We start from the raw sequence: 13,068 nt of genomic DNA, 5'->3' as shown, positions 1-13,068 counted from the left end.
GGGCGGGGGGGCTGAGTGGGGCGGGGGGCCGGGAGCCTCCCCCACCGCTCTCCCCTGCCGGGGCAGGAGGCAGAAGCTTGGTCCTGTGGCAGCCAAGCTTCCCTCCTCCCCCGCTTCTTCTCCCAGCGTGGCGCTTTCCGGCCCCTCCGCCGCTCCTCCTCTCACCAGGCGGGCAGCGTGCCACTCAAAATCGGCACGCGTGCCGTAGGTTGCCGACCTCTGGGTTACTGTCATGAGCTGAATGACTCTTGGTGAAAACTAGTAGGTGCTGTTGGAGTTTTGTGAATATTTATCTCCATTTGTTTATTTTTCAGGGCACTGAATTTTGGCAAATCTTTGGTATTGGTTCAGCAAAAGGTATTAGATGCTGTGGTAGACAGACCTGGTGATGTTTTTAGGTCAGTTAAGCTGATTTACTAATGGCCTGCCTATATTACGGACCCTATGGCATACCCCCATAGTGTAGACATAGCCTACACTGACAGAAAGGGCTTTTCTATTGGAGTAGGAACACCGCCTCCCCAAATGATGGTAGCTACATTGACACAAACATTCTTTCGCAACATAGCAGCCTCTGCAGTGGGGATTAGGTTGATTTAGCTGTGTCAGTCATGAGTGTGTTTCTTTCATACCTCGGACCAACGTAGTTGTTGGCCTAATTTTAAAGTTTAAGCAATTTAAAGTTAAAGCAAATTAAACCCCTTTCTGGATGGTCTCACTCTGAAGTAAAGTGATCTTTGTTCGCTTTAGTGAAGTGAATTAAGCTAACGTGACCTAATGCCACTTTACTTTGAAATGAATGTCCAGACAGGGGTTTAATGCCCTTTAACTAATGCACTTTGAAATACATACCTTTAGTTAATTTGTCTTAATTTCTTCCCGTGCAGACAAGCTCTAAGTTTATATGCAAAGGAGTGGTTCTTCCCCCTTACAAAAATGTGTGTCTGTAAATTGTATCAGAGACTATAACTCTATGCTATTTAGGATTCTGGGACAATTACTCTTATACAATCTTCCTGACTTTGGTGCATGGGAGTAAGAGGTAAGAATTTAACCTCGCCACTGGTGAGATCAGATCACAGTATCACAACGCAGTTTGCAAACCTTTGCTTACCTGAGATGTTTTGAAAGACAGAAAACACTGTAGCCCACAGCAGCTTTCATTCACCATGCCTGTGTATTAGAGCTGTCTAATGAGAGACACTTTGGGAATAGAGTCTACCTGACAAATGGCCTAGTGGCAGGAGAGGACGGACTTGTTCACTACGTTGCCACAGAGAGTGACATTCAAGGATGGTCTGTTTGATTCTGTCTTGCCAAAACATGCCTATGGCAGAGCGGAGTGGAGGAGAAGGCCTGTTGACAGCTTCAGAGAGGATTTGCTCACATCACTCAGCAGCAGATTTACAATTATACCGAAATCAAGGCCACTGGAGGGGGAGTTGAAGATTAAGAGATACAAGAAAGTGCCCAAAGCGTGCCTGCCACGTACCTCTCTTTCTCTCTGTCGTCTTTATTCAGTGAAAGATCCCTCTTCTCTGACTCCCGCTCCCGGTCTCTGTCGTGGTTGGTTACTGAGGAGCTTCGTTCGGAATCCCCTGGCTTAGGCCACTGTGGAGGTGTCGGGAAGGAAGGTGGGGTTCGATGGAGTCTATTCCATGGCTCGTGGGGATTATTAAAGCTCTGTAGGTTTGGACCGTCTTTGTGAGCAAATATGCTGTTGTGAGCTAGAACAGTGGGGGGCAAAAGGGAACAGATTTTTTTCTTTCTTTTGAACAAGAGTTAAAAAATAATTCACACCAAATTATCCCAAATAAATTCTGTGTAGTGCCAATTATAACCATAACTATCTTTTCAAGGCTTCTCATTTTGGGGTCAGGGAAAGCTCTTAGCAGGAAGTTTCAACCACCTCTGATAACAGGTGAAAGACACAGCAGCTCTTAAGACTGTTTGCGGGGGAAGCTTTAACTACAGATCTGAGTAACTCCTGTAAGGTAATGAGACCATTAACGCCATGAGAGATGCTTCAGAATTGCCCAGCTTCTCTTTCTCTCCCCGCCACCATGGGATCCATCACAACCAGTACTCACTAGCTCCCGTCACTGACGTAAACTAAAAGGTTGCAGGTAGTTACAGAAAATCAGCTGCCTGCAGTGAGGACTCAGGGCCCTATTTGTTAAGGAAAGCATAGGTGATGTGTAGCTGTATTTTTTTTTTTTTTTTAAACAGAGCTTGTCCGTGGTTCACACGCTCCTTTTAGTATGATCAGTCACTTGATTTTTGTCCACCAATCCAGAATTCATCCCGTTCTGCATGAGATGCACATGCATGCTCCCTACGTGTGTCTGCCAAGCATGCCTCACCTGCCAGTAATGTACTTTTAAAGGAAAATCCTTCTATATGCGGAACTTAAAATTCAAACCATGGGCATTGGCGGGAGGGGGTAAGTCTGCACAGTGATTTAGGAGAGAGATCAATGGCTGTTCTACTGCAAGTCTTCGCTGTTGAAGGGTGTCACTTCACACGCCAGTAGGGTAGCAGAGCGCAGTGGAGTTTCACGGCTCTGGCACCTCTAAGAGCACACAAGGCAACAATCTTGAGCAGTGAAGAGATGCAGAAGCACAGCTACTGATAACACGCGACATGCAGAAAAGCTCCCACCGCAGAGACCTGGAAATCTTAGGTGCAGTGTTTTCAGATAGGATAATGGAGGTTAGGAAATAACTTTTTTAAAAACTACCACCAGCTGCTGTAAATATTAGCATGTGGCTTTTTTGGAAGGGATGTTTGTCTGCAGTAACCCAGCCAGTACTTACTCAGAGCATGACTGCCTAATCCTCCAAAGGCATTGCTGCCTAAGTTCCCAAGGCCGCTGAAGGTGCTTGACCTGCTAAATGGATCTGGAAAGGCAAACAGGGATTTAGCAGGCATTTAGCCAAGAATGTTGGAGAATGAAACGCACCCCTCCCCTTTTGAATGCTCTGAATCCAAGTAGGATTAGGTCAGACTTTAAGCTGATCCTCCTTATTGCAAGGTTCTTTGCACAGAAAATTCCCAGCATGTTAAAAAATGGAGAAGGGATTCAGTGCTTACTACACAAACAGATGCTGTCAACTTTTGTATGCCAGTCAGAGGGGAGCTAGAAGTTAAGTTCTAATAGCTGAAATTGGGGTGGCAGCTACTAAGCTACACGTGGCAGTGAAGAGCTGTAAACTGTCTTCTGGCATGAGTGGGCCTTGCAATAACCTTTTCAGGACATAAGACGACTTTGATACACTTTTTGCTCTCCAGCTCCTTTCGGAGCCTACTCTGGGTTCTGCGCCATGTCACAGCGTAGACATCAATAGAAAATAAAGCTCTGACAAAACCCAGCAGCCTTGGTATAGGATAACAAAAGGCTCCTGCATTAGTAACCCTACACCTGAGAAAGGGTGAGGCCAGACACAAACGCCACACTGCTGCTAGCTGATATTTCGGCAGCATTAGCCAGTTAGTGGAGGAACTAAACACAAAACCATTCTAGCAAGCAGGGGGTTGACGACTTATTATGACAATGCTTTTTGATACAGATGAACTTTCTTTGCTCACTACTATTATATTTCAGTTGCCTTGAAACGGAAACTGCAGGCACTTTGGTGAGTGGCCTGAGAGGTCGTCTTGTTTCACTATCGCTTTTGTATGCACCTCTGTATTGTCTGCTGTGTAACCTTTTCACAGACATAATCCTAAGTGAATCACTACAGACATCCATCCCTATAGCAACTATACACCTGGGACTTGTGCACTAAAATTCCTTGTACAGCGCCTCTAGTCACAGTGACACTGGGAGGGCTAGTGTAGACTAGGGGCTATTGAGTGTGAGCCACCTGGTGTTTTAGACCTGCTCTGAGTCAGGTTAGATGAGCGGTTGGCTAAAATGCCACAGAAGGGTCTGTACTACCGCTACAATTAGGGTGGTAACCATAGTTGGGAAATGTTAGGGAGAAAAGGCTGGTGTAGAGTCAGCCTCAGAGGATTGTTTATCCTCACTCCACTAGTGTGAAAGTAGACCACAGTCATAAGGCCTTGCTAAGCCAGAGCACTAAGGTCCCTCACCATAAGCGCCGACTTTCCCTCTGCCCCGTGGGTGCTCAAACTCCCCCCCACCCCGGCCCTGCCCCACCCTCACCCCGATTCCACCCCCTTCCCAAGTCCCCGCTTCCTCCCCCGAGCGTGCCACATCCCCACGCCTCCCCCTCCCTCCCAGAAAGTCCTAAGCGCCGCCAAACACCTGTTAGGTGGTGGGCAGGAAGCGCTGGGAGGCGGAGGAGCAGGGATATGGCACGCTCGGGGGAGGAGGAGGCGAGGAGGAGGTGGAGGTGGGGGGAGCTTGGCTGCCGGTGGGTGCTGAGCACCTGCTAATTTTTCCCAATGGGTGCTGCAGCCCCACAGCACCCACGGAGTCGGCGCCTATGTCCCTCACTACACTGCTACCATTAAACTCTGACCAGACCTAAAACACCTTAAATAACATACAAGACCTGGGTGAACACTACAAAGTTTTCCACAAATACATCAATTAGAATTTTTACACTAATTGACTCTGTGTTTGCACCCTACTCTTGTACTGAATATTAGAGTGACTCGTTTGCAGAAACAGTGAATTTTAAATGAGTGTTGGAGAAAATTCAAAGAAAACAGGTTACCATGGGGTTTTTGCCCTGGAAATTGAATTCAAACAGGTCATCATAGGGCATATTCTGTTCACTGACTGGATGAGAGTAAGGGCTTGACAACACATGAAAGTTAGTACAGAATAAGGTAGGATGTGAATTTAAAGTGGAATGGCCATTCCTGAATAACTGATTCTGAAATACAAATGCCTTTTTTTCCCCAAATTATCTTAATCCACTTTGGAAGTGGATTACACAAAATACAGAAAGACACACTTATTCCTGAATAATTCCACGTGTAGAAAAACCCTTATTATCAAAACTAACCAACACAGCTTGAACGTTGAGTGATAACATGAACTGCTCATGAGCACTATGTCGAACAAGAAAAACTAATTTTGTGTATAATTTAGAATGAAGAAATTTTAGAAAATCAGGGTCTGCTTACAGCCAATTAGGGAACAGAAAAGCAAGCAAAATATATTGGACAACTGTTCATCCAGCTCTAATAAAAAACTCAGCCAAGAACTTAATAGGTGGGAAGGGATGTGGGAGAAACACATTTTAAAATATGCTTTGTTTGAGATATATTTTGCCAATGATTGGAAGTGCTAAATTATCCTTTTTCTTTCGATCACCTTTTGATAAGCCTCCTAATTTCTAAGTATTTATCCATCTAATGGCACAAATTCTTATTGTTTCTTTGAGCCCACCACACACACATTTAACTACAGAATGGAATAAACCTTTACATCTAAGATGTAAGTGAGCGTGCACAGTGGCTTATGACTCATGGAGTTCCACCTTTCTGAGACTCTCCATCCATTGGCAGTGGAGGGATCTACTAAGCCTGCTGACCTTAGGAAGTAATTTGGAGGTGGAAAAACAAAGGGTATGTTGGGGGAAGATTCCTAAATAGCTTCTGTTTCCTGTGGGGGGTTAAGCCCCACCCCCCCAGTGCTGCAGTCTCTGAGACACTGCTGATCCATGGAGTCAGGGAATGAATTAAATAGAACAATAAATGTGAAAGCAGTGTTTACTTACACTTACCTGCCAAATGGCTAGTAGGCAGGAAGCTGCTGTGATGAGGCGAGGGTCCAAAAGGGGTGGTGGCTGGATGTGCAGCACCTGTGACAACAAGGGAGTGATATGTTTTTAGTCCAGCGATGGGTAAGTGTTTAATATGAAAAGCTGAAGCTCCTGTCCATCAGGTAGATAACAAAGGTACGGGACATACTTAAGCACCACAGAGGTGGCATCTGAAACCTAGCAACGGGTAGAATTTCTTTCCCTGTTCCCTGAATCAGGGCAAGAGAAAGGGTGAATGTAAGATCATGCATCAAAATTTACTAATTCTCTGTAAAACTCTGATCTTGATGCTTTTTTATAAAAGATTCATGTAGCATGGTCATTTATTTCACTGCATTTAAATTGGGCTGGGTCACCCAAGGTCACAGAGCAAGACAGAGACCATTCTGAAGTGGGACAGCTGCTGGCAAGATGCATGTGAAGCAGCACTTTGTGACGGGCACATCAGGAGCACAACACCAATCATCCCTATCCCAGGGTATTTTCCCTGAGGTTCCCTGAATGCACGGTGTGTTGCATTTTGAGACTGGCATTAAATCACATGAGGTCCCCCGGCGCATTTGTTGTCGAGTTTGGTGACAATCACTGCCAGCTGTGGTGCACCAAGCCAGACTTTGCTGAGTTGCTGGGATTCAAGGCTTCTGGGGCCTTGTCTATGGTAGAAAATCTTTCCTAAAATTTCCCATCATGGCTAATGGTTAATTCAGCTCAACTGGTGATCTCAGTGGTGGGAAACCTAGCTTATATAAAGGCCCGGGTGGCTGCCAGCATTTTAAACACTAGGTTGGGTAGACCAGCTCCATGCAGGGATAGATGACACGCTGTTTAAAATGCTGGTGACCAGTTGGAGGCCCTGCCTGTGCTAATATTCCCATTATTGCAGCTGAAATGCTGGGAAATTCTTAAGACAATGGTTTAATGTAAATATACCCTCCTGCCTTGCTCAAAGGAAACAAAAACATATCTACCTCTAAAAACAAGCTGCCCCCATCTCCACATTTTATTATGAACTAATGGGACTCCATCAGGCAATGACAGAACTGGCACTTTCTTGAGACCAGGCTTAGCTGTGCCCCAAATTGACCAAGAACTTAGTACAGCCTTCAGGTGCAGCGCTTTATTGCTTGCTTTTCTCAAGTTGCATTGTAAATGTAATCAGTAAAAAGTTAACTTTCCCACCTCCATTAAGACTGGAATAAGAAGTAGGGTCTGCTGCAGCACTTGCTACCAACATGGCCCCACAGGGATGTGGTACTACTAAGAGTTACAGTGGGTAGTAATTAAGACTTCAGAGCAGAAACTGCTACCCAAACATGGCCAATCCCCACCACCCTAAAGTGAATACGACTCAGTCCCAACCAGGACATGGATGTACCTATACATTATCTGTGGCAGGAACTGGTGCACAGAAGGTCAGTGTTAAACAGAGTGATGTCCCGGGAACATGAGCAGACTTTAAAGCCCCAGAGAAAGACACATGAGCCCCACACCAACTTGGCCACTGCAAACCTAAGCAGCCAGAAAATGAATTAAGGAAACTTAAGAGAGACCACAGCAACGAAACCTGAGGTTATCTATAAACATTCCAACTGCTCCACTGCTTCAAGATGGATGGAGACTGTCATCTATCTAATCCTTTAAGATTTCAGAAGATGTATAACGGATGGGAGATTTCTTCAAAGGAGATGGCTTACAAACTCAACTACACGGGCTGATAATAAAAAATCCTCTGGAGAAAGCCAGGAGCAGCACTGTGGGCTGTCAGGTAGTTATTAAATATAACGTCTGCCAGGCAGCTGAACATTCGTCCTGAAGACAGGTGGCCCTAAGATAACTTATGTCTCCCACAGTAACAAGGCAATGCAGCAGAACCAATGATTCACACCAACTACGCACTTGTTCAATCAGGTGAAAAGAATGCCTCAGATATTGTAGAGTAAAAGATTTATTTATCCCTATATTACTGCTGCAATGTTTGTTCACTCTGCTGTTCTCTGATAGCACACTTTACCTAGATTTACGGTGTGATGGCTGTTGTGATTAATATACTCACAGACTAGTTGCTCTAAGTTATTTATCTCCAGTTGAAGTAAAGGATTCTATTAATTTGCCTTCTTTAAACAAATCTATTCTATGCTACTTCTCTTCTTGCTTTCGTTAAGAGATAAGCTTGTCGTTATTAAATCATTAGAGATCTAGATATTTCTCAAGCATGTTTGCTTCCTTTAAAGAAATGTTAAAGATACTAACTGGACAGCACTTTTGCTGCAATAGACCATTTCTGTTTATGACCGCAAACTGTACTATAATACAGACCTCCGCGGCAAAACCAGAGATCATGTGGGCATCTTTCAAAACAACAAGGGTTTGATTTGAAGATAGTGGGAGGAAAAGCAGCTTCTATAGTTAAAGTAATCATTATGTATACACATTCACACATAAAGACATCACCATAGCATCTGGGCACCTGTATAGACACATACATATACAGTTTGGCATCATACAGCAAAAAAAAATTGTATGATGGGCACATTGCTTACGTGCGGTGAAGTCACCAGTCACTCCTCCTTTTTAATTCACGTCCACAAATCATTGCAGACAGACAAACAGGTCCCAGTTATGCAAGTTGAAGGCTACCTAAAGCCAGTGTTAGAATCTCAACTTGATGCTGGATTAGTTTTCTTTTTAGGATTTGGGCAAAAATTCATGCTACTTTTAACCACATGAATTTTAATGGGGTTACACTGGGAATGAATTTGATTAAATTGGTCATAAATATACACAAGTGATACTGCAATCCTTTGCTCTTGGGGGAAATTCTGTGCCAAAAAATAAAAATTTTTGCACACATTTTAAAATTCTGCAAATTTTTACATATTTTATTTGTCAAAATAAAACAATATAACCACACCAGTTTCAATTATTTTGGTAATTTATTTCAAAATACCTGTCAGCAAGTATGTCTGCAACAATACAGACAATAAAAAAAATTCCACCAGAAGTAGAGATAATGACACCTCTATGACAACCCAGTTCCTGTTTCTCTGTTATGCTTTTGTTGGGTGCGTCAGTCTGTGTCACATGTGCCAGCTGGGCATATCTTGGGGGAAAACTACCCCACAGCCCCCAGACACCCCCAATCCCAGAAACTTGCACCCCCCAGAGATCCAGAGAGAGAAGCAGCCTGATGCTGGGTCCTGGGCTTGTATGCAGTTTCCTGCACGCCGCCTCCTTCTTTTAGTACGTGCTGGGAACCCCAGTTACCCGGAACCCTCCAGCTCCCACTCCCTCCTCCCCCCGCCCCAGGCAGTGTCCTGTATTTGCGAGCTAGAGAGCCAGACTCTACTGGGTCCAGCAGCCCCTAGTGGCGGCCAGCAGCTCTGCAGCACCAATTCTGCAGGGAAAAATGAAATTCTGCACAGAACATTAATTCTGCACAAATTCTGTATTGTGCAGTGGCACAGAATTCCCCCAGGAGTAATCCTAAAAATAGAGTAAGGTGAGGGAAGAAAAACACCATGTAAATTACCCACCAGTTAATTATATAAACTAAAATTATATATTGTCATCCTGTCCAAGTGCACAGCTTTCACTGACTGCAGCTAGAAACTGCATGCCTGAGGGCAGACTTAGATATATAACATACAGAAATAGTCAGAAGTGGGTTGGGGGAAAGAAGGACCGTAGGGGGAGAAGAGAGAGAGTATTCTGCAGCTGGAAATATTCCTGAATATAAAACAATAACCATACGCAGTAGAACATCAGAGTTGCAGACTGTTTCAATCAGAGCTAGTAGGAAGAATTCAATGTGGATTATATCAATGTGAATTATATGGTGTTTTGGTTTAGGGGAAAAAAAAGATTTTAATAAAAAATTGTCAACATTGAATTTTTTTGTTTTCTGTGAATTTTTGTAATCAATTGTTACTGAAACATTTTGTTCTCAGAAAACCGTGTTTTTGACAGACAAAAAACAAAAATGTGGGGGAGTATAATACAGCATGGACAATTTTAAAAAAAAAACCAAGAACAGAAAATGGATCCATTTCAAACCCTCTGCAATGGAAACAACTTTGAATTTTTTTGCAAAATCATTTTTTGAGCAGCTCCATATAGCATGTTAATCCGGCGTGTGGAAAACTAAACTAAAAGCCAGCTAGATAGACCCAAATTCAAGAAGCAATTCCTATCGGAGTTTACTGTAATTTGTCATCATCTCTTGTCTTGTGGGGTAACATGTAGTTCCATCTGGATTAGAATAGGAAGACCCAGCAGAACAGACGGATCTGTTCTAAAAGCATAGTTTACCAATATTCTCTAATATTTTCAAACCATTATGCAGACTAACATTGTACTGCTTTAATTTTTGATACATAATAGTAAAAGGGGAAAACATATGAAATCCATTTCTGCAAAAATGATAATTCTCTCCTTACCTGTCGTGGAAAACAGAGGCCTGGCAAGGTCTTGTGGGTAATGGAATCCTGGAAAAATTCCAGGGGCAGGAGGTCTGCTGAACAGGTCAAGTTTACCGCCTATGTCTAGCTTGTGGGGATCCAGCTGCATCTGCTGTCAAATGATACAAGAACAATCTCATTATACATTTCCTTTCTTTATGGGGAGAAAAGAGAATGTTCAGGCTCACTGCTGCTTAGTACTGCCAGGGAGAGTTAGTGAGTGTGACGGCAGTGTCTCTGGTCAGATACCGTAGTCATAGTCTGACAACATCTATAAGGCCATTTCACTCCACAGCTTCTCAGCTGCCTGCCTCATTCACATGAATAAGGTCTGAAGTGAGCTCTTAGCCCCACAGCATACACAGCGGAGCATGCAACATGATACACTAAGTGCACTGCACCCTAGGATCAGTCTGCAGTCTTGACCTGACAAAAAACATTCCACAGGCTGAAAGCTACAGACAGAACCAGAAGCCTTAAGAGTCGACAACAGAGTTCTGTGCTTTGTTGCTCCAGTTCAGAGAGAGCGAGAAAGAGAGAGACTTTCGCAGACTTTTCTACAGCTAGTAAGCGCCAAATGAAAGGGGGAGGGAGAGAGAAGAGATGTAGAGGAATGAAGAAAACTGCCTCTGAGACTCTGGATGAGATTTTTAACCTTCTCCTAGAGTATGCCAGGCTTCTAGCAAAGAGCCAGACGGATACATTGACAAACTTCACCTATGCTGAGAAAATAAGTCTTTTTCTAAATGTACAGCTGAAATGATATTTTCACTTACTAAAATTTACATTTGCCATTTTAATGGCATTAATTAAAAAGCTCCAAGTGAAAGTAGTAAATATTCATTATTAACTGGATAAAAACTACAGTGGGAGCCATGAAAAAAAAATCACTAGAGATTGTTTTACTGTGGTATCTGCTATTCTAAGTGTAGGCACCTGGCATGGGGAATGTTGAATTTGTAATGGCACCCAATGTACCTAATCTTGTTACCTCTTCAGTTTTTAAATTCCCTCCCATCCCCCCACAGAATCAAAGAAGAAAACCCATCCACCTCTAACACAGTAACTATCATTCTACTCGCCTGCTCTATGTTTTGTAAAATGTCCTTCACCGTATCGGTCATTTCATTCTGAATAGGATAATACTCCATATTCCACAGGAGGTACTAGTGCAGAAGGGAAATGATATTAAACATGTATGCTTCGTAAAAAGCTGGATCTTGGGCAAAATTACCCTCCCCCTCCCCCTCCTCTGAACTTCCTCTGGCTTCATACTTAATATCTGCTGTGTGTTTTTCCTACCATTCAACCCAATTTCCGTGCCCTCAGATAAACTTAACAGTTTCTGCCACAGATGTTAAAAGTTTGAAAGCCTTAGTTAATCTATACATCACAAGCTGAAGCATCATCACTAGTATTCTGCTTCCTGCTCATTAGTCACTAGAATTTAGCCTATAATAAGCCAGAAGACTTGGCTTCATTGACTAAACTGGCTCTGTTACCTTTATCTTCTGCTGGTGATGGTAGATCTGCCAGGCAATCTGTACGTGAACTGCACACCACTTCCCAGGCTTCTGTAATCGAAAGGAAAAGAATGTAGCTTACTTTAGCGCTTACGGTCTACGAATATCTGATATAACCACTTATTTCCCTTTCTTTAAAACAGTTAAAAATGAGAGAGACTAATTGCTAAGTTGGCAGAGGGAGGTGATCAACATTTTTTGGTGTCCTGAAATTGTCATTTTTTTTTTAAATAAAGGGGAATTGAGAAGCAAGGTGTAATATTTTTCTAGTTTCACTACCAGCTCCTATTGGGAGTGGTGGACATCAGCATTCAGAGTTGACACCCTGGGCTCCGAGAGCCATGCTTTGTTCTTTCTGACTTACGTATCATCACCCTAAAAAGCCACAATAAATGGCATGAAGAATATTATTACGTCTATTAACTATAAGTTTCACTTTATCACAGTTCCATGCAAAACAAGACTGGGTTTTAACCTGAATGATATTCCTCAGATGCAGCTGAGAGCTAACTATATTACATGTTTCTTCAAGTAAAGGATGAACATAAGAGTTACGCTGTACATGTTAAGTTTCAAAAGCATGTGAACTGTACTTAATAAAAATGTACAACCTCCCCTTAACCCTTACTTACTCTTACTGGCGATCTATAGGGGTCCGACACCTATGAAGAAAGCAGAAATAAAAATTAAGAGATTTTTCTGAAACTGACCAATATATGGAAGGGTAGGGAACTTCCTTCCTCTGAACAAATGAAAACATAAAGGAAGGCATTGTTCTAGAGAAGTCCCTTGTGGCATAGGAAACCCCAAAAGGCTTAAGAGAGGAGTTTTATTAAAACTTGTGTCTTTCATTTCTTGCACCAAACACAACAGGATTTTATGACAGATAAAGCAGTTGCATGCCAGCAACCAGACAGTGCCAAGGTTTTTCAGAACCAAGTAATCCTCCTACAATGGAGTGCATTAAAAACTGCTTCTCTCTAAACAAGGCTAAGAGGAAAGAGCTTAAAGGGTTTCCCACTCCACTTCCGGTGGACTTTGTTTAAATGAGTCCGTAAATCCCCCTGCATTGATGAACTGTTGGAGGTTATTGCCGTAACAGCACATTCAATCTGCAAAGCTAGTTCTCTCTTGAATGGTATTCTCTTTATTATAAACAATCAAACTGTTTACTGGAATTAAAGGAAGAGTAAAAGAAAGGTTGCAAATTGTTGCTTTACCCCCGGAGTCTTCTGCAGAAGAGTGTGGTGGACTGTGCCAGGTCTACCTGCTACATCAATTGGATTTGAAGTCTAAAAGAAAATAAAATAGCATGAGTGACACTGTACTGTACCAGCAGCACACTTA

General features: G+C 42.9%; 1 protein-coding gene across 9 annotated transcripts in view; it reads right to left on the bottom strand.

Moving 5' to 3' along the window:
* Nucleotides 1-13,068, bottom strand: part of FBRSL1 (fibrosin like 1) — a 714,791-nt gene that overhangs the window by 4,765 nt on the left and 696,958 nt on the right. For 4 of the 9 annotated variants that reach the window (XM_024218289.2, XM_024218285.2, XM_024218287.2 and 1 more), the window contains 7 exons: nucleotides 12,942-13,013; nucleotides 12,354-12,383; nucleotides 11,701-11,772; nucleotides 10,178-10,310; nucleotides 5,697-5,780; nucleotides 2,817-2,900; nucleotides 1,493-1,727 (listed from right to left, as the gene is read on the bottom strand). In XM_024218289.2, coding sequence (XP_024074057.2) covers nucleotides 1,493-1,727; nucleotides 2,817-2,900; nucleotides 5,697-5,780; nucleotides 10,178-10,310; nucleotides 11,701-11,772; nucleotides 12,354-12,383; nucleotides 12,942-13,013 — 710 coding nt within the window. The remainder of the gene's footprint in view (nucleotides 1-1,492; nucleotides 1,728-2,816; nucleotides 2,901-5,696; nucleotides 5,781-10,177; nucleotides 10,311-11,700; nucleotides 11,773-12,353; nucleotides 12,384-12,941; nucleotides 13,014-13,068) is intronic. The other 5 variants (XM_024218286.2, XM_029912637.1, XM_024218293.2 and 2 more) reach the window with 3 other exon arrangements.

Source organism: Terrapene carolina, unplaced genomic scaffold (assembly GCF_002925995.2).
Source record: "Terrapene carolina triunguis isolate 2854851 unplaced genomic scaffold, T_m_triunguis-2.0 Scaffold234, whole genome shotgun sequence".
In the NCBI taxonomy this organism is placed as follows: domain Eukaryota; kingdom Metazoa; phylum Chordata; order Testudines; family Emydidae; genus Terrapene; species Terrapene triunguis.
This window is presented reverse-complemented; position numbering and strand designations above follow the sequence as displayed.